Source organism: Vanacampus margaritifer, chromosome 17 (genome assembly GCF_051991255.1).
Source record: "Vanacampus margaritifer isolate UIUO_Vmar chromosome 17, RoL_Vmar_1.0, whole genome shotgun sequence".
Taxonomy (NCBI): Eukaryota; Metazoa; Chordata; class Actinopteri; order Syngnathiformes; family Syngnathidae; genus Vanacampus; species Vanacampus margaritifer.
The window spans coordinates 7,511,775-7,530,752 of record NC_135448.1 but is presented as its reverse complement, the minus strand read 5'-3'; the positions used below and the strand labels follow the sequence as shown (position 1 = coordinate 7,530,752).

The window sequence follows — 18,978 nt, the reverse complement described above, 5'->3', positions numbered from 1 at the left end:
TTTTTGCATTGTGTAACTGAATGAATGCATCCATCCATCTTCTACCGCTTATCCCATTATTATAATACTTAAATAATAATAATGAAGGTAAATATAGATAAAAGACTCTTGATAGGAGAATTGTACTCAATTAAGTAAACAGGTCATACCTTTTGGACAATGCTCTCTCCTAAATGCTACCTTGCTTCCGGGGTGTTGCGCAGGTGCCGGGAGGCTGAAATGGAGCCCTAATTGTATGTGAGAGATATCAGCGGGTAGTAAACTTATGACAGGTAATTTAATTATATGCTTACCGTCTTGACGGATTCCCTGCTACTTCGAGCAGCTTACTCGACAGGGGTAGTATGGGTCTAGATTCTCTTGTGCAATATGTTGGTCGTCCTCGTGTCTGTGGCTATGTGGCCACATGCTGTTGACATTTAACATTTTCAATTTATATTTTTACTGTTTATGAATTTACTTATAAGTATATAGATGCCATTTAACTGTGTAGTTAAAGGAATAACACTGTGATAATGTTGTGAAATATATTGGAACTTTTTACTCCCTTCCAGTTCTCATGAAGATAAGAATGTGTATGTGTATGCGAGTCAAGTTCTCATGAAGATAAGAATGTGTATGTGTATGGGAGCCAAGTTCTCATGCCATTACCTGTCTACATCATATTTCCAGGCTGGTAGGGGAGCTGGAGTAAACATGTCGGTATATCACATGTCTGCTTATTATAATTACTAACCCTTTGTCCAGCCTGAGAGGGGGAGAGAAAGCTTTTTCATGTATAAAAAGAGTGGGTGTTTTCTATTTGGTACACACTTGGGGCTGGACATTGCTTTCAGATGTAAGCTTTTTTTGTGTCTTAAGAGCTCTTAATAAATCCTTGCAAGGGAAATTTCTTCATGAGATCTCAATGCAATTATTTTGAACACGCAAAGATTACATTTAATAAAGTAATCAAATAATGCTTTCAAAATGGTGACCTCCGACGGCGACAAATTGAGATGTTTTTTGCGAAAGCTGTGTTGATCCTGGATGCACTGGATTTCTAAGGCGCCAAATATTAATAAGGTGAGTGGACAATTATCCGCGTAGAGAAATTTCTGTTTGTTTGGGATCACTCAAAGCCGCATTACGTCTGTACCAAATTGTATTTGAGATCTGTGTGAACAAGTTAGTGGGTTTAAAGTCGTATTTGTTACGGAGGGACGCGAAAGTCCTCGATTTTGAAAATTACTACGACATTGAACTATGCAAAAGAAAAAAGTGATGCCCGTTGTATACGGAAGTGACGTCAAGTAGGAGCGCTCCGCCGTTCAAAACGGCATATTCGATATAATTCCACGGTGGAGACGCTGTGTTTTGTTGAATTAAGCCGCCCGTGTTGATATATAATTCCACGGTGGAGAGGCTGTGTTTTTTTGTTTCTGATTTTGTTGAATTAAGCCGCCCGTGAAGATCCTGGATATATTTATTAAGTCGCGCAAACGATATTTAATTTCTGTTTAATTTTTTCTTTTTCTTTTTGTTTTTATTTTTCTGAAGAAAAAATAATAATAATAATATCTTTTGGGGGGGGGGGGTATTAATGAGAATAATATAGACCTGTTGTATTGTAGTACCATAAGTGAGACGTCACTGACTTTATAAATATTATAACAACTAATTACTACATATAATGGACGACATTTTTCGACCGAAACTCAGGATGGTTCGATTTGCATACACTTCCGGTCCATAGTCAGAATTTGTCGCTAAGCGAACAAGTGAAGGCTGCAACGCTCGTGATGCTTGACGCATTTCATGTTTTTTGTTATAAAATGACTAGGGTCAATTGTGTGATTATAATGGGAGTTTTTCCTAGTTGGTATATGTGTGTGCGTATGTGCCTAAGAGAATTATTGAGTAATTGAATGAGACCTAGATAAGGAAGGTGGAGGCTATCCTGGTGGTTTGGGAGTTAACTGAATCTGTAATTGTGAATGAGAAATGTGTGTGTGGATATTTTATTTGTTTTTCTTTAATATCTTTAACTGTATGTTTGGTGTTGTTTTTGAGTAGATAAGACTGGTGCGATAATGGCGTTTGTTTTTCGTAAAGGAATGTAGTATAAAATAGGTTTTGAATGTGATAATGCTAAGATGTTTTATTTTTTTCTCTTTTCTCTTTTCTGCTCCCTCCCCTGTGTCTTAAATGGGGGGAGGGGGGCTTTGTGTGTGAGATAAGAGTTAGAGTGCAATGTGTCCTCATAATGGAAGTTTTTCTCTTTTCTAGGTAAGAGAAGAATGATGAAAGAAAATAAAAATAAATAAAAAGGACAGGAGTATGTGTGTGTGATAAGTTTTAGTTTTTTATTTTATTTTATTTATTTTTTCTCTCCCATTTCCCCCCCTCTCTCCCCTTTGTCTCCGGCGGGGAGAGTTGTGGTTTCAGAGGAGACTTGTGATTTTTTGTGTCAAGTAACACCTGGTTGTTATCTTTTGTGTGTGCGTAGCTTGGCTCATCAGATGCTAATCTGTTGGTGCCAGTGGAATTCCTGATAAGCGGAAGGATATAGAGGTCTAGATGTTAAGTACAGGCCACTCTCCATATTATTTTTAAAATCAGGTCTGTTTTTTATAGTTGAATGAGTAATAAAACCAAATTTTAATATAGTTGAATGAGTAATAAAACCAAATTTTAATTGAAAAAGACTTTTCATTTTTGATTTTTTCCCCCTGCATCTCTCATGACTCATTTGTAGGTGTGAAAATGATTAAACCTTTGTTCTGTCTGAGTCCAATTTCAGAATTTGAAGTCGGCCAATTTGCATGCCAGTTCTGAGACTAGAGAACTTCCCCATGAGGACGCTGACTGTGAGCTGTCACATTTTAAGCATAACTTGAGGTAACATGTAATGAAGAAGAAGTCTATGGTAGACATATGCGTAAATATAGTAATACTACTTGCTATAGTGTAGTGAACACATTTAAATAAAACTACAAAATACATTTTTTGAGAAAATTATTATTATTTTTTTAATTACAACAAGCAGATAGTATTCTCTTGCTATGATCTCATCTCCCTCTGTCTGTTCCGAGTGTATTAATGTTTCAGGCGGGTTCAATCTTTGACGAGAGGTGTTGTTCTTGGGCGACTCAACAAACGTGCTGGAATAACCTGGCTGTTGGGAATATGGACAAGCGTTCTCCTGCTCTGCTTGGTGCACAGAGTGGACGGCAAGCTGCACAGAAGGCCACTTTCGGGAGGGGAAGTGGCCAAACAGACTGCGATAAGGATGGTACACTATATCCGCTCGCCATATGACTGTTCAATGACTCTTAAGCATTGTCTGAGCAAAATGTCCATCAACTCTTTGAGCAGACATCTCGAACTCTCATCACAGCCATCTTGATGAAACTGTCAGGGGTCTCCAGTGACAGCTAAGGCCTGCTTTGAACTTTGCCCTGCATAGCTGCTGCCATCTGCTGGACAGGAAGGAATATGAACTCCAGTTGTTGACTCAAAGTTCTCGAGTCATCTGAGATTAGCTCCTTGAGTCATATTTTGGTCTGTTTGTGTACATTTGCACTCTGTACTGTGTCGGAAAAGGAGATGTGATCTATAGCAACGCAGTTTCGGAAATTGAGAACGGCTTGTGTGAAATTAGGGTAGGATAAATTTATTGAAATTTTTATTACTATATTTTCCGGTATTTGATGCTTGTTGAATTAAGGTTTCAAATTTTTTGCCCAATTCTCTTTTATAACTTTGGCTTGTGAATTTGGACTCAGATGTGGAACACTTACGGCGAATTTGCTGGTTAAATTTTTAATTTTTGATTAAGGTCACAGCACTGTGATTTTTGAATTGGGTCATGATCTGCAAAGTTGCCTGCTGTGTTTTACAAGCCCCACTACTCTGTAGAAGAGGTGAGGATAATTAGCATTTTAAGATTACTTTTTGGTTTATTTGAAGTAGGTACTCTGATCTTTTATCTTACTTTACAGTTTGTTTCTTTTTTGTTTAGTTTTTTCCTCACTCTGTGTTGCCTGGACAGAATTCAAATTTGCGCCTCAAGGGCTTTTGTTTTTATGAATTGTTGTTGCAAGCCAAGCAGGATCTGCTCCTGTAATTTTGGTGTTGGCCAAATTGCCCAAATTTGTTTTTTCTTATCAACAGGACACAAGGTGTCTGTTTTTTTCCCTTTTTGAAGCAGCAATTTGTAACCGGCTGCAGTTTTCACATTCAGGTCTGAAATGATCAAAGTTGATCTTTATCAGATGAGGGAGTCAGTTACTGGTCTGTCCGTGTGTATCACAAAGAAAGTATGCACACAAACAGTTCATGTTGAATCAAATAAATGTAGGACTATAAGTTAGTCTGAATGTGATACTTCTACAGTATGTGAGTGAATGAATTCACAGGTGGAGAATTGAGGTGATCGGACTTTGACCATGGGTGGAAAGTAAGTGCTGGCAAAGACAACTCATGGTGAAAATAAGGTAAGTATATTCAATTTCAGAAACAATTGAAAAGTATAATTTCTAGAGCCCATGGAATTTGCCATTTAGGTGTGGAAGGAACATTGAGACACCTGGTTGACATTATTTTATGAGACACGTTGTTAAAATGAACTGCAGGACTGCAGTGTTTATTAAAGGTATAAGTGTATATATATATATCTCTTCTCAGACTGTTCATGGCCCGGCTGGACGTGAGCATTCTGGGTTAAGATGATGTTGTTTATTAAATGATTTACACTGCTATAGTAAAAACCAGCGTTAAAAATACAGAAATTTGATGTACGACAAAATGCACATTTATGATAAATCTACAACAGTAAATATCATGGTAAAACATTTAATTAATCATTACATACCATTACATGGGACTCACTTAAGGAAAATTAAAAAAAATAATAATAATAAATGATTGTGAATATGTGTGGTTGAAGGTAACTAAGAGTAAATGGTGTGCTCTTAGATGCTTGGGACCGCTCAAGGTAAAAGAGCGTACATCCTGTGCGGTGCGCTTGTATCGGAGAGGAGATACTTGGCATCGTCTGTCATATTCTACCAGGCCCGCTGGGTATGGCTCAACGTTGCCACCGAGGGCAACCATCTGCTGATCTACGCCCACACCAGTTGGAGCCATCTAACGGATCCCACCACACCCGTTTCCAGTGTCTACCTGACAAGCTGTCCAAGGAAGAGAGCTGCATGCGGAGGAGGTCGCTCAAAGGAGATTCATTGGAGTGCCTTTTCCCTGGGCATCATTTCACAGTTGATTCGCCTGGAAAAGCTGATCCAGTGTCAATCTGCTGTTTAAAAGGGGGAAATCACTCAATGGTGATTGAGTCACATGCCCTTTTCATCAATTCACAACGATAGTCACACTGGGAAGGTAATCCCGTGACCATTCCTTGGATCTCTGGCAGTGAGCCAGGGTTCGGAAAGAGGCTGACAACGCCTCTTCCTCTAAGAAAAAAAAAATCAACCAACATTGCAACAAAGAACTTCTTCTAAAGATGGTTTCGAAGAAGAACTCTGCTACTAATTGCTGCATTGTGACGATTTTTCTCTTATTAATTGTTGTGCCATTCTGGTTTTTCATGAAGCCCCTTGACGCGAGTTTGAATACAACACACGTGATAAAAGGAATGTTGTTTCTCCCCGAATTCCTTAGATAATGTCCTGGGCGTATAATAACTCAATTGTCCTGACAGCTGCTCCTAACACAAACACATCTGTCAAACTCCCCATTAAATCTTTGAAGGGATTTAGTAGTGGGGGGCCAACTAAGGTAGGCCTCTGGCTTAAATACTGGTGGTATTTAACTGTAAGTGTTTTACGACTAGACTGGAGCACTTTATAACCACCCAAAGTGGCCAATACTGGCCGTCAGGTTCCAGCAGGGAGGCAGTTTTCTTTAACAAGAGAGTAATATTGCGTAAAATGGGAGGTCAACTCGAATTAACTTTTGTTCTTCCTGAAGGTAATATCCGGCCACCTAATGTAACCATAAAATAATACCTTTTGTTATGGCCTAATGCTGTGGGCATGGTTCTCTGGTACTGATCCCTATTTTCCAATTTTAATTTGTTTCTAATAAAGTGGCGGATGGTGATTTTTCATGTATTAAAATGTTAGGTACTGGGAAACAATTGGGGAAACTAAATCACACCACTGCATTTCAGCAACAGATGTGGGTAATAAATTTCAGCCTCAATCCATAGCGGACATATGGTGGTGTGTTCAATGTTCGGAGAACAATGTTGTACTTTTATTCCTAATAATACTGCACCGGAGGGAAGTTTAACCATTGCAATTGAGGGACTCCGAACACTTAATAGAAAAATGGAAGAGCAGTCCGGTATCGATACGTCAATTTGGGATACCTGGATGGCTGCTTTTGGTAGATATAAAACTTTGGTTTCATCAATTCTAATTTCTGTGTCTGTATTTGCAGCTTATTTAACTACTTGTGGATGCTGCTGTGTTCCGTGTATCAGATCTTTGTGCCAAAGACTTATTACCACAGCTATTGAAAAACAAGATGTTCAAAACAAGTCGTCTTATATGATGGTAGAATCAGTAAATTCTAAAGCTATGACCGCGGTTGCGACATCCGATGATGATCCCGCTGGAATTTTTCTCTAGACTGTTTTTAAGGGTTAAATGTCTTGTTATGAACTTTTACTAGTTCAATTGAGGGACTGTTGACATTTAACATTTTCAATTTATATTTTTACTGTTTATGAATTTACTTATAAGTATATAGATGCCATATAACTGTGTAGTTAAAGGAATAACACTGTGATAATGTTGTTGTGAAATATATTGGAACTTTATACTCCCTTCCAGTTCTCATGAAGATAAGAATGTGTACGTGTATGGGAGTCAAGTTCTCATGAAGATAAGAATGTGTATGTGTATGGGAGTCAAGTTCTCATGCCATTACCTGTCTACATCATATTTCCGGGCTGGTAGGGGAGCTGGAGTAAACATGTCGGTATATCACATGTCTGCTTATTATAATTACTAACCCTTTGTCCAGCCTGAGAGGGGGAGAGAAAGCCTTTTCATGTATAAAAAGAGTGGGTGTTTTCTATTTGGTACACACTTGGGGCTGGACATTGCTTTCAGATGTAAGCTTTTTTGTGTCTTAAGAGCTCTTAATAAATCCTTGCAAGGGAAACTTCTTCATGAGATCTCAATGCAATTATTTTGAACACCCAAAGATTACACTTAATAAAGTAATCAAATAATGCTTACGATGCGCACCTGTAGTGTTTAGAATGTCTTCCTATATAACACATTCCAATGCATGTTAGCCTAATTGAAAACTCCCAAAACGCCCAAAGGCTTGAATGTGAGTGTAAATGTTTGTCTATATTTGTCCTGGATTGACTACTCACAACCTCCTTTAGAGGGCAAGTGCTATAGAAAATGGATGGATGAATAGTTCTACACTTTTATGACAGTTATATGCTACCTTAAACATGAGCTCATCTGGTTAATAAACCTTTTATGAGCGACAGTTGCACTCTTAATTTGTATTGTTTTCTATAGGGACCATCACGCTTTATAGAATTATTTCTCTACCTGCAGGCAAGCACCATATTGATTCCGAATGATGTTCAACAGAAAATGAACAACCTAGCCGATCAATGACCCAATCTACCAATCTAAAATAAGTGACCCTATTGATTTTTTTAAAGGAGTCAAAGATAAAAGCCTACTGAAATCATTAAGTCAGAGAGAAAAGAATCCAGCAATTTTGGAGGTCAGCTGATCCAGAACCTGGTGTCATGAATCACCTCTTTTACTAATGGTCATTTTGTATACGTTTGTGGGATCTCTTCGTTCTTTTTTTATGCCGATTTGCAATCAATTTGAGCTCACATTATTTTCTTTTCCACATGTCGCAGATAACTACAGAGGAGAGACCGCCTCAGCCTGTGATTGTCAGCGGCAGCATTCATTCCATCGCATCACCCCTTGGCAGCGGACCTTCTCCCGTGCGTAGTTTAGAAGTACACTTGGTGGAAGAGAACAGCACACAGCAAAACAGTCAGCAACATGATGGCAGTCCTTTGGTGGAAAAAACATCTGTGAAGGTGTGTGTTTTCCCAATTGACAGCCATGTTCCACCAAGTAGTATAATACAGTGCAACTTTCCACTCTGGAATGCTGAATCTGGCTCTCCACTTCTACAATGTGGTGTGTTGCTGCATCATCAACACAAATAGCATGGCATCACAACAGCATGAGTTTTAACTATTGAAAGGAGGATCTTCAAATGTTGACCAATCAACAAACTGCATTTATCTCAGAAATTTGGTACATTGTGATGTATAGGACTTGTAGAGGTGGCAAATCCAGCTCCATAAAGTAAAAACCCTGCCACAGTTTGGCTTTAGCCCCAGGAGCTAGCTAGCTAGCTAGCTAACATCAGAGGCTAAAGCCAAGCTGTGGCAGGGTTTTTACTTTCTGGACCTGGATTTCCTACCTCTGAGATACCACACTCAATTTAGTGAGGTAAAGCACCCTAAACAGCAAACTCAACTACATGTGGCTCTTAAGTCTCTCTCCTTTGGCTCCCTTTGGATCTCTATAAAGAAAAAGGAGAAATTCATATTATTTTACATATTTAAGTTTTTAACATTTTTTTTTAGATAAAGTATTCTTTGAAATTAATAATTAAATATTTAAAAAATGGTCAGGGTCCAAATTTTTACGTTGTCAGAAAAACAGAGATGAAAGATGGATGAAAAAGTTTTTTAAATTATCTAAAAATGTCAAAAAAATTACCCAAAAATGACCAAGAAGAGGAAGATCAGAAAATTACCATATGTCCATGAACAGAAAATTGATTTTAAGAAAAGAAAGGAAAGAAAATATTTAAAAAGTAACCACAAAAATGTCTAAAAAATTACCACACAATGTCCACAAAATGGCCAAAAATGTCAGAAAATTGGAAGCAAAAAAGTCATGAAAACATGTTTTTTTTTTTAAATAGCTGTAAAATGTTCAAAAAATGAAGGAGCGGTAGAAAATTTGTACATAAAATTGCCAAAAATGTCAGAAAAGTCTAAAAATGTATGAAAAATGAAGTCTGAAAATGTACCCAAAAAATCCAAAAAGGAAAAGTAGAAGAAAATGAATGTGTACGTATTGGATGCTGTGCTCATATTTTTATGTTGTGGTGCAGCTCTAATTTAGCTCTTGGGCCCTCAGTACATTAGACCATTGGTTCTAAACCCCGGTCCTCGTATTCAGCCTGTTTTCCATGTGTCCATCAGCCAACACAGTTATCAGGCTTCATGCAGAGCTTGCTGATTAGCTGATCGTTTGAAACACCTGTGTTGGCTGTTGGAGACATGGAAAACAGACTGGATAGGGGTACTCGAGGACCGGGGTTGAGAACCACTGGATTAGTCTAATGATTTATGGTGATTTATTTGGCCTAAAACGGCTCTTTTGCTGACCCCTGCCCTAAACCTGTTTTGAATTTGAAAAAAAAAAAGATCAGTTAATTTTTCAATAAAGGAGGGTTTGGTGAATGTGCATAGGAAATTACAAGGTTAACTCATTCACTCCCGGCCATTTTCACTGAAGCAACCCCCTTCGCTCCTGGCTGTTTTACTGGATTTTGACTGATTCTGCAAGGCCCACAGAATATTGTGTTCTATTGCTATAAAAACATGGATCCTACCAAAAGAAAGATTAGAGTCTCTTTCATCAGGAAAAAAAGTATATTTCTATCTGTTTCACTTTTGCAGCAATTAGCATTAGAATATAGCTAAATTCCATAATTAATCACAAATCTGTTTATACCAGTGGGTAAAAGAGCCTTTTGCAACATGACCCTGGTTGCTCTCTTTATACTCTGCTGCCACCTGCTGGACGTTTTTTGCAATATCTACCATTGCTTTAAGCCACCTCTTCATGTCAGAAGCTGCATCAAAGCCTTCAGTATGCTCTTGTATAAAAAACAACAACATAAAAACGTATAAATACGTTTTGGGGAATGAAGCACAAAGTATTAAAATAACATACTTGCACATTTTTGTGTTTGAATAAGTTAATGTGTAAATTTTGTCCATTCATTGCTTTAAGGGACCGCTTCAGGTCAGAGGCTGCCTTCTGTATGCTCTAGCATTTGGGAGCAACTGAGTTAAGAACCATAATAGTAGTGTAAACACTGTTGTTTCCGATATTACGCTAATGTCTCTATTTTTGACACAGGATAATGCATCAGGCCAGAGTGGAGATGTCCAACGTGATATGTTCCAAGTTTACATCTCTGATGAAGAGCAGAACAGTGTCAAGGAGGAAGAGGCTGGCGCTCCCATTGATGAGCATAGGGATGCCCGTTGCCCTGCAGCAGACACGGAGGTTGCAGGAGAGGGTGGCGAATATGACTTGAATCCAACGGCTCAAGGTCCCGACCCTGACGGCTTCTCAAGGGAAGGACTGCGTTCTTTCAGACACAGGCTATCTGAACCTAGCCGTGGCCGAGGGCGAGCAACGGGGAGGGGTTTCAAGAGGAGACGGTGGGTGTCATCTCAGGAGAAAAAATCAGCCCCCCAAGATTTGTGGTATCTCGCAGGGACAGCTGACGGCTTTGGGATGGACCTCAGCGAGGGGCTCAAGACGGGAAGTTTTTTCTCAGTTGACCTCCCGCGATTGGACTTGAATCTAGATGACACTCAGGGGGATAAGTCTTTGCCACTGGCTGCCAATAGTTTGACACATTTCCCAGTGGAAGAGTCTGGCGATGCCGGTGAGGGGAGTTGTCGGCTCAATGCCGGTACGAGCGAGGGCGGGGACGAGTCCGTCGCCGTGGTGGGCTCTACATCCAACGTAACCGGGCCCGTCATCTGCGTGCACTGCGGCATGACGTGCCCCTCGACTCACGCCCTCGCCAGGCACTACTGCTCAGCTCACCAGGTTTACGCCTGCCCCTTCTGCGACAAGCAGTTCCGCCACTCCTACAACCTGAACCAACACATGGCCTTGCACCGGGGCAACGGCAAACCCCACCAGTGCCCCCTGTGCTCTAAGGGCTTCACACAGCGCTCCACGCTTATCGACCACATGAACCTCCACAGCGGCGAGCGCCCGCATCGCTGCGCGTATTGTCACGCCCGCTTCGCCCACAAGCCCGCTTTACGGCGCCACCTGAAGGAGCAGCACGGCAAAACGTCAGTGCAGAATTCCATCCACGAGCAGGAGGAGCGGGAGAGATCGCTTGGGAGGATACGAGAAGAAGCGCAAGAATGTCCAGTTACGCAGCAAACGTCTTAAAGACCAAAGAATTTCAGGCTAAACTAGTTTGATCTGGTAAACGTAGTTGAGCTGTGAGGCCTTTAAAATCTGTGTCATTTTAATCTTAAAGAACTGACTTAATTATTTTGTATGTTGTATATGTAGTTGTGTATAGTGTAATGTCTTTTGTGGGGGGAAAAAATCATTTTAAAATATTTTTTTGCTGTGGAAAAAAAATGCTGGTTTTAATGACTTGTAAATATTGTATTCCATGTAAAAGGCATTCCGAGGAATCTTTGGGGCCTAAGTCTGTTCAGACCTGTTGTACACTGCCTAATATGGGGCCTTATATTTAAGTTTTGTTTGATTTATGGTTCCTTTGAAGCATCAATGATTTGGACCTCTGGTAATTACTGTTGTTCAAAGAAATAAATGTTTGAGGTCTGTTTTCCTGTTAATTTACTGTACATCAAACATTTACATTTTTAAGTAAAGGTCAGATGCAAGGTTTAAACAAGAATAGTGTACAAGAAATTTACAGGTAGCACTAATACTGTAATAACTTAATAATTTCATACATTTATGTTAAAGAAAAAGTACAGTTAATTAGAAATGTGTCACACCCTGTCAACATTTTATGTTAAAAGTGAAAATATTTATTTTAGCTGGAAATGGCATAAGTGGCAAGACTGTATAATTAAGGGTGTGCCAAAAAATCTATTGTCATAAGAATCGCAATTCTCATTTAGTACGATTCAGAATCGATTTGGCCACTTAGAGGCAGTGTGGTTCCACGCGGTCTAATACACTGTTAAGTTGTAGCCACATTAGAGACTAGAAGGAAAAAGTCACAATCAAGTTATTCCAATAAAAGTAGTTTTTTTTGCAGTGTGGAGCCGTTCTGTGATAAAAGTGTTGCGAGTAGCTGTTGAGGAATGAAAATAAATTTCCTGTTTGCGTGTTCCAAAATTTGAAGATAGATTTAATGTAAGAAAAAACACCTTTGCAAAAATGATTTTTCATCTAACAGAGATCTCTGGACATCATAACAGCCTCTAATTCATCACTTAAACAGGTGGAAGTCAGAGCGTCGAGTGTAGTTCTTCCGTGTGTAGAATGGCTTCTTATAGTTAAAGGACCTCCTCTCTTTTATTTGTAGACAAAACATATCTCTGGGTACTTTTCCATGAGCAGATGGCAAAAACAAGGTCAGGTGGGTGTATGTTCGGGACAAATTCTGTTCAAGGACTAAATGTGTTTTCGCACAAAACGCTGAGAAGGAACTTTTTTAGACTAAATAATATGTCCCAATTTAAGGTCAGATTATACCGAAATCAACACCATCTGCTCTGCACAGTTCGTGCATTGTGTGCATTGGAGCAGTTTTTTCATTTAAGACTTTTGCATGTGAGTTCAGGGTGCAGTCATTGTGGAAACTTTCCACCAGGTGGCGCCAGGAACCTCTGCTCTCCATCAGGTGGCGGTGGGTAGTGCTGTTGTTGACCAGCAGGTGGCGGCAGATAGTGCTGTTTAGGGAAAAAGGGCAAGTATTGTTGTGATGATGCCCGCATACTTAAACCACGCCCCCTCGGCTGGTGGTAGTAGCCCCGCCCATATTGTTCATGTTGATAGAAGCCGCGAACATGTTGTTGATGGAGGTCATGATCATTCTGCTGTCCGCGGCCTTTGCTCCAGATATCATGTGACTGCTGTCGGCATTGTTTTGTCCAGTGGCCAGTTTGACCACATCTGTAGCATTCATTTCGACCCGCAAAAGGACGTGGCTGGAACACAACGCAATCTCTCACAACATTAGGTGATGTAATACCCGTGGAGGGCGGAACAACAAGGTGCTCGTCTTTTTTCTCATGTGCTTTTGCCCGCGAGTGCTGTCTGCAAGCACTGGCCCAGTGTCCAGAACGTCCACACTTGAAACAGCAATCCCGACCAATGAACGGCACTCTGTGAAACTTATTAAAATCTGCCCCAACATTATCAGGTGATGAGATATCAGTAAAAGTCGAAATAATAAAATCCTGCTTTATATTAAAAATAAAAATAAAAAAAAATCTTTAAAAAATTAAAAATTTGAATTAAAAAATAAAAAATTAAAAATAATAATAATTTATTAATTAACAATAAAAATAATGTAAAACAACAAAAGTTTACAATTTTAAATAATTGCTAGTTATATTCCAATATTTGTTATGGTTTACAATATTTAATTTAATATGTTTTGCATTCCTTCATAAATGATACTTAAGATAAGAAAGGATAGCTTTGCTCTAAAAATATACGAATATAATACAGAGTCAATTAACCAGTGTGTAGTTTTCAATTATTATTTCTCAATGGAGGCCGCAGCCCGTAAAGTCAGCCTTTGGTCGAACATCAAGGTAGAAATTATTTTAATTACATAGCACCTCAAATTATGTCAAAAATGTTATCCTCCCAAATGGCTCCCCATGGAACAGTCCAATCTTCCAGGGTATCCTACTCCAATTCTGAAATGGGACTTCAAATGTCAAATTCAAAGGTTAATAAATATATTCAGGAGAGATTAAAAATTATTTTTCTACTGTAAATATGGGAATAGCCCCTTTTTAAATTATAATTATTACTTCACCCCCTGGACGAGAATATGGCACTTTGGTGGGAATCCCGTCTTTAATGGGTGTGGCTCCTGATTCTGAAAAGATATTCAAAATTAAATAATGTTCTCGCGCACAAGCAAAATTGTAATGGAAGAAACAATCATCTTATAACAAAATATTCCACATTAGTTGCCATCCAAATTATTAATTTTTTTGTTATTATTATTATTATTAGAATAAGAAAAAATATGGCTGAAATATGTCATCTAATAACAATCCAAAAAAGTTAAATATATACCTCTTTACATTAGTTGATTTGCTCTTGGCATTTTTAATTTTAAAAAGGGGGACTACTGGCGGTCAAAATGAGTCATAGAAATTATATTAAGTCTCCCCCATTTTCAAAAAGTGCACACCATTATTGAAAACTTACTTTGTCCCTTCTAAATACCATTCAATACTTCCTATCTTATCTGTTCTCCTCCATTTTAACCTTTTTTCATTAAGCCCTACTCAAACCACCTTTAAGACCTACTCTGCCCTTCTATTTCAACATTCCGCAAACCACCTTTAAGACCTACTTCTGCCCTTCTATTTCAACATTACGCAAACCACCTTTAAGACCTACTCTCCTGCACATTAAAATCAAATGTCTCCTCCATTTTATGTGTTGTTATTCGTTCGATATTAAATACATTTTAGGTCATTATTTAACAGATGATAATTTAACCCAGAAGTTTTAATTACGGCTAGCAAAAATCATTTAGTCCTTCAGAACAAAAGCGCATCGTAGCCCCAACATTATTACTATATTAAAGTTATATAAATGGTTATAACTTCACAAAAATACCTAAAGCTAGTATTTTAGCATTATTCATCATCTTATCCAAAAATACACGATTATGTGTCGTTCTTATTCCACTCGTAAAAGCGTTCTATATCTCGTATTTTCACGTCGAACGCCCGGCGGCGCAAGCCTCAACGTCCTCCATCAATAAAATTAACTTACCGTAGCTTATAACGGCGCCATAAGATTTATTCCACCGCAATCATGCACCCAGTCGTACAATTATTTTATTCCTCGTCTTTATTTCATAGGTAATTCTCCGTTAACAACGGCGCATGCGCTCTCAACTCAAAGCGTCATCCCGTGGTTTAACGGAAGCTTATTCGGGTCAAACAATTATATTCCTCGAATAAAGCGTATATTTCTCTTCTTATTTATTGACTCCCGTATGTTATTAGCTTATTATATTATATTATATTGTAGTTAAGTCGTATTAATATTTAAAAATGAAGTGACGTCTCACTTATAACAGAATTAGTCAACACCATATCTCATCGCGGTCACTTTAAAACAACAACGTCAGAATATCATGATGTCTTCCTAAAATAATAAATACTGCTTTAAGTCAATTACGAAGCAGTCTCTCGACTGCAAGGAGCGAAGCGTTGTTCCCAACTTTGTGGCAGGCCTTATTATAAAGAGACTGCCATGTTTTTTCCGTAATTAATACCGCTTGCAGCCTGATTGCCACAATTCTTCGATTCAATTGTGCAAATCCATCGTAACGCACCATCGTAGCGTTACGCTATACTGCTTTTAATCAATCATGAAGCAGTCTCTCGCCATTTTAATAGCGTATCATCTTTGTCAATGAAATTTGTACGTCCATTTCAGCCTGTCAGTTCACAATTGTTTAATTCAATTGTGCAGAATCCTCATCTGCGCTGAGAAAAATAATCCATCATTCAAGGATCTATTATCGATATCTTCACAGCGGGCGATCTAGCCATTGTGTCAATCATAATCTTCCTAATTCCACCCAAGAATCTTAGACCTCTAATTTACGTCTGTTTGCCATTCAAGGAACCCTATTACGATCTACTACCAGCGGGCGAACTAGCCGCTGCTTCGATCCATAATCTTACCCTAATTCCTTCCAAGAATCTTAGACATTTAATTTATGTCTGTTAGCCATTCAGCACAGCTCCATTTCATCTTTATTTCATATTAGCGCAATACCCAACAACGTGACGGCATTTCCGTATACAAAGCTTACGTCACCACGTACGTGTACAGTTCAAACACCGTGGCAAAATCCGAAATCTGGGACTTCGCGTCCAACCAAACGACTTCAAAATTTATCACTATTTTTCTTACACAAATTCCATCCTCAATATAATTTTGCAAGACGAATTTACCAGCCACAGCGTTCTCAGACAGACAGAACTCCTAAAACGTGGATAAAGTGTCCACTTACCTTGATTAATGTGGCCGGGAGTTCCATTCGTCTGTGAACGCACCGCTATAAAACGTCGTTCTACGTCGGGGTTCACCATTAAATTTCCTCTTTGCGTGTTCCAAAATTTGAAGATAGATTTAATGTAAGAAAAAACACCTTTGCAAAAATGATTTTTAATCTAACAGAGATCTCTGGACATCATAACAGCCTCTAATTCATCACTTAAACAGGTGGAATTCAGAGCGTCGAATGTAGTTCTTCCGCGTGTAGAATGGCTTCCTATAGTTAAAAGACCTCCTCTCTTTTATTTGTAGACAAAACATATCTCTGGGTACTTTTCCATGAGCAGATGGCGAAAACAAGGTCAGGTGGTGTTGGGTCTGATATTACAGATCCCCTTAGTTACCGACCGTGCACAAAGGAAAAACGAGGCAGAAGCTGTGCTTTGTCTTAATGCAACCGCGGCTGGGGAGAGAAGGGGAGACGTGAGACTTTGACTCACGCTCGGCTCCGTCCGACTTCCTCTCCTCCCCCGGCCACAAGTCCCTTTTATTACAGTTAAGTTTCAGTTTCATTTTCATATAAACATGGTTAAGTTTCTGTTTTCATATGTCATGGAAAAACACAGAACAGTTTGAGCAAGTTGAGCCGCGCCTTAGGCGCCGCCTCTAAACGACAGTTGATAATATAAAAACATAAAAATATATACAGGATATTCTTTAAAATACACATAATGTTAAGACTACTGTTTTAAGCAACTTCACATTCCCTCCTGTTGTGGATTTAAAAGAACATCAGTAAATACTAAAACAATTAAGTTTTCTCAGTATTACTTCATTAATAGATTCACAACATTTGAACCATTCTCAGGAAATTGCGAAAACCCTTAACTTAAAGGGAAAAAATTCCATAACTCCCCCACCGCACGGTGACGAGAACCTCTTGGTCTGAGAATGGAACTGAATTTGAAGTTAGGAAAACACAATAAGATGAGGGTCACACTTTTGTGTCGGTCTCCACAGTGTCAACATAATCCTCTACGCGTAGTAAGTTATATTGATACATCTGGGCCTCCAGATTTGCGTTTTTATCTTCGTGGCGCTTGTGGTGATGGTTAGCCACAGGCAAAGTCCAAACAATGTCTGAAAAAGGGTCATCTTCTCCTTTGTTCTTCTTCTTTTTGACAAGAATCAGGGGGTAATCCCTTATCTGAGTTCGGTGACCTTTTTGCAGTGACTCTGGTGGATCCACGTCTCTCTCTCAGCGATTTTGAGAGCGGTGGGTGTGGTCAGGAGAACAACGAATGGGCCGTCCCAGTGTGGGCTCGACCATGTTTTCCTTTTTATCACCTTCACCAACACCAGGTCACCCGGGGTCACCGTGTCCTGTGCAGGGGGAAGAGAGGTAGAGGGCAGATCATTTGCTCTTGACACAGTCCGTTCTTTAAACAAGTCACATAACCATTTAGTCAGTGGATCTGCCTCTCCTGTTTTGTCTGACCATGGCTGATTTTCCCATAAGGGGAGCACAAAGGGTCTGCCTGTTACTGCCTCAAAGGGCGTGATCCCTTGTGGGTTTGGCGTTATTCTCATGTAAGTTTTTACTAGAGATAAACACTCAGGCCATGGTTTTTTGGTTTCTTCCATGGTCTTTTTGAGTCTTAGTTTAATAGTACCGTTGGTCCGTTCAACTAAGCCTGCGCTCTGTGGATGGTATGCACAATGATTTTTTAGGGTGATCCCTAAATGGATGGCCATATTGTCAACGATGGTATTTACAAAATGGCTACCGTTATCACTCCACAAGACTCGTGGAATGCCATGTTCTGGTATTATGTGTTTACAAATAGCTTTAGCTACTGTGAGGGCGTTTGGATGTTTTGAAGGAACAAGTTCAACCCATTTAGTTAGTGAGTCTACTAACACTAAACAGTACTTGTGCTGACCACTTCTGTGTAGTTCAATAAAGTCCATGTGTAAAACTTCAAATGGGTAGGAGCCCACTGGGCATTTCCCTCTCTGTGGTCTTAAGTTTCCCTGAGCATTGTGACGACAACACACCATACATGACCTACAAAAAGTTTTAAAATAGGTTTGTAAGCCCTGTGGTATTGTCATTGTCTGTTCTACCATAGATATCATCCCTCCTGTTGAGACATGGGACTTCCCATGACTCAATGTGGCTACTGCGTGGAACAGACTGCGGGGGATGACTGGTCGGTCTTCTTTGTGGTAGAGGCCTTCTGGGGTGAGTTCAATGTTCATCATTTTCCATAGTGTTTTTTCTTTGTCTGGAGCGTTGTTTTGCATGTCAATTAGTACTTGTTTTGGAATGTTGTTGTGTTGTTGTGTTTCTTTGTGGTTGGCGAGCATGACGATCTTTGTTTTGACTTGGCCTGCTTGCTTGGCTGCCAAATCTGCTTTTGCATTTCCTACAGAAACGGCGTCTTTTGCTGAGGTGTGAGCTTTGCATTTGCATACTGCTATTTTGGAGGGTAGCAGTACAGCGGCCAAAAGGTCAGTGAGTAATTTGGCGTGTTGAACAGGTTTTCCTGTTGATGTTTTCATTCCTCGTCGAGCCCACATGGCGGCAAAGATGTGCAATGTCTAGTGGGCATATTGGCTGTCGGTCCAAATTGTTACTGCTTTGTCTTTGAATAATTTACATGCTTCTGTTAGCGCGATGAGTTCTGCTGCTTGTGCTGACAGATTTCCTATTAATCGTCCGCTCTTCAGTGTCTTTTGTTGTGTGACCACAGCATAGCCTGTGTTGGTGTTGCCTAGTTCATCTTTGCTTGAGGAACCATCTACAAACACTGCTTCTCCTTCTTGTAAGGGTGTGTCTAACAAATCTCTTCTTGGTTTGCAGATTTCCTCGGTGGCTTCTGTG

General features: G+C 39.5%; 2 protein-coding genes across 2 annotated transcripts in view; both read left to right on the top strand.

Annotated features, from left to right (window-relative positions):
* LOC144037551 (uncharacterized) overlaps nt 1–18,978 on the top strand; it is a 49,171-nt gene that overhangs the window by 11,029 nt on the left and 19,164 nt on the right. The window lies entirely within an intron of this gene.
* LOC144037514 (uncharacterized) lies at nt 7,898–11,428 on the top strand. Its single transcript, XM_077549049.1, has 2 exons — nt 7,898–8,095; nt 10,227–11,428. Exons 1-2 carry the CDS (start codon nt 7,898–7,900, stop codon nt 11,286–11,288), a joined length of 1,260 nt encoding a protein of 419 aa, XP_077405175.1. The 3' UTR covers nt 11,289–11,428.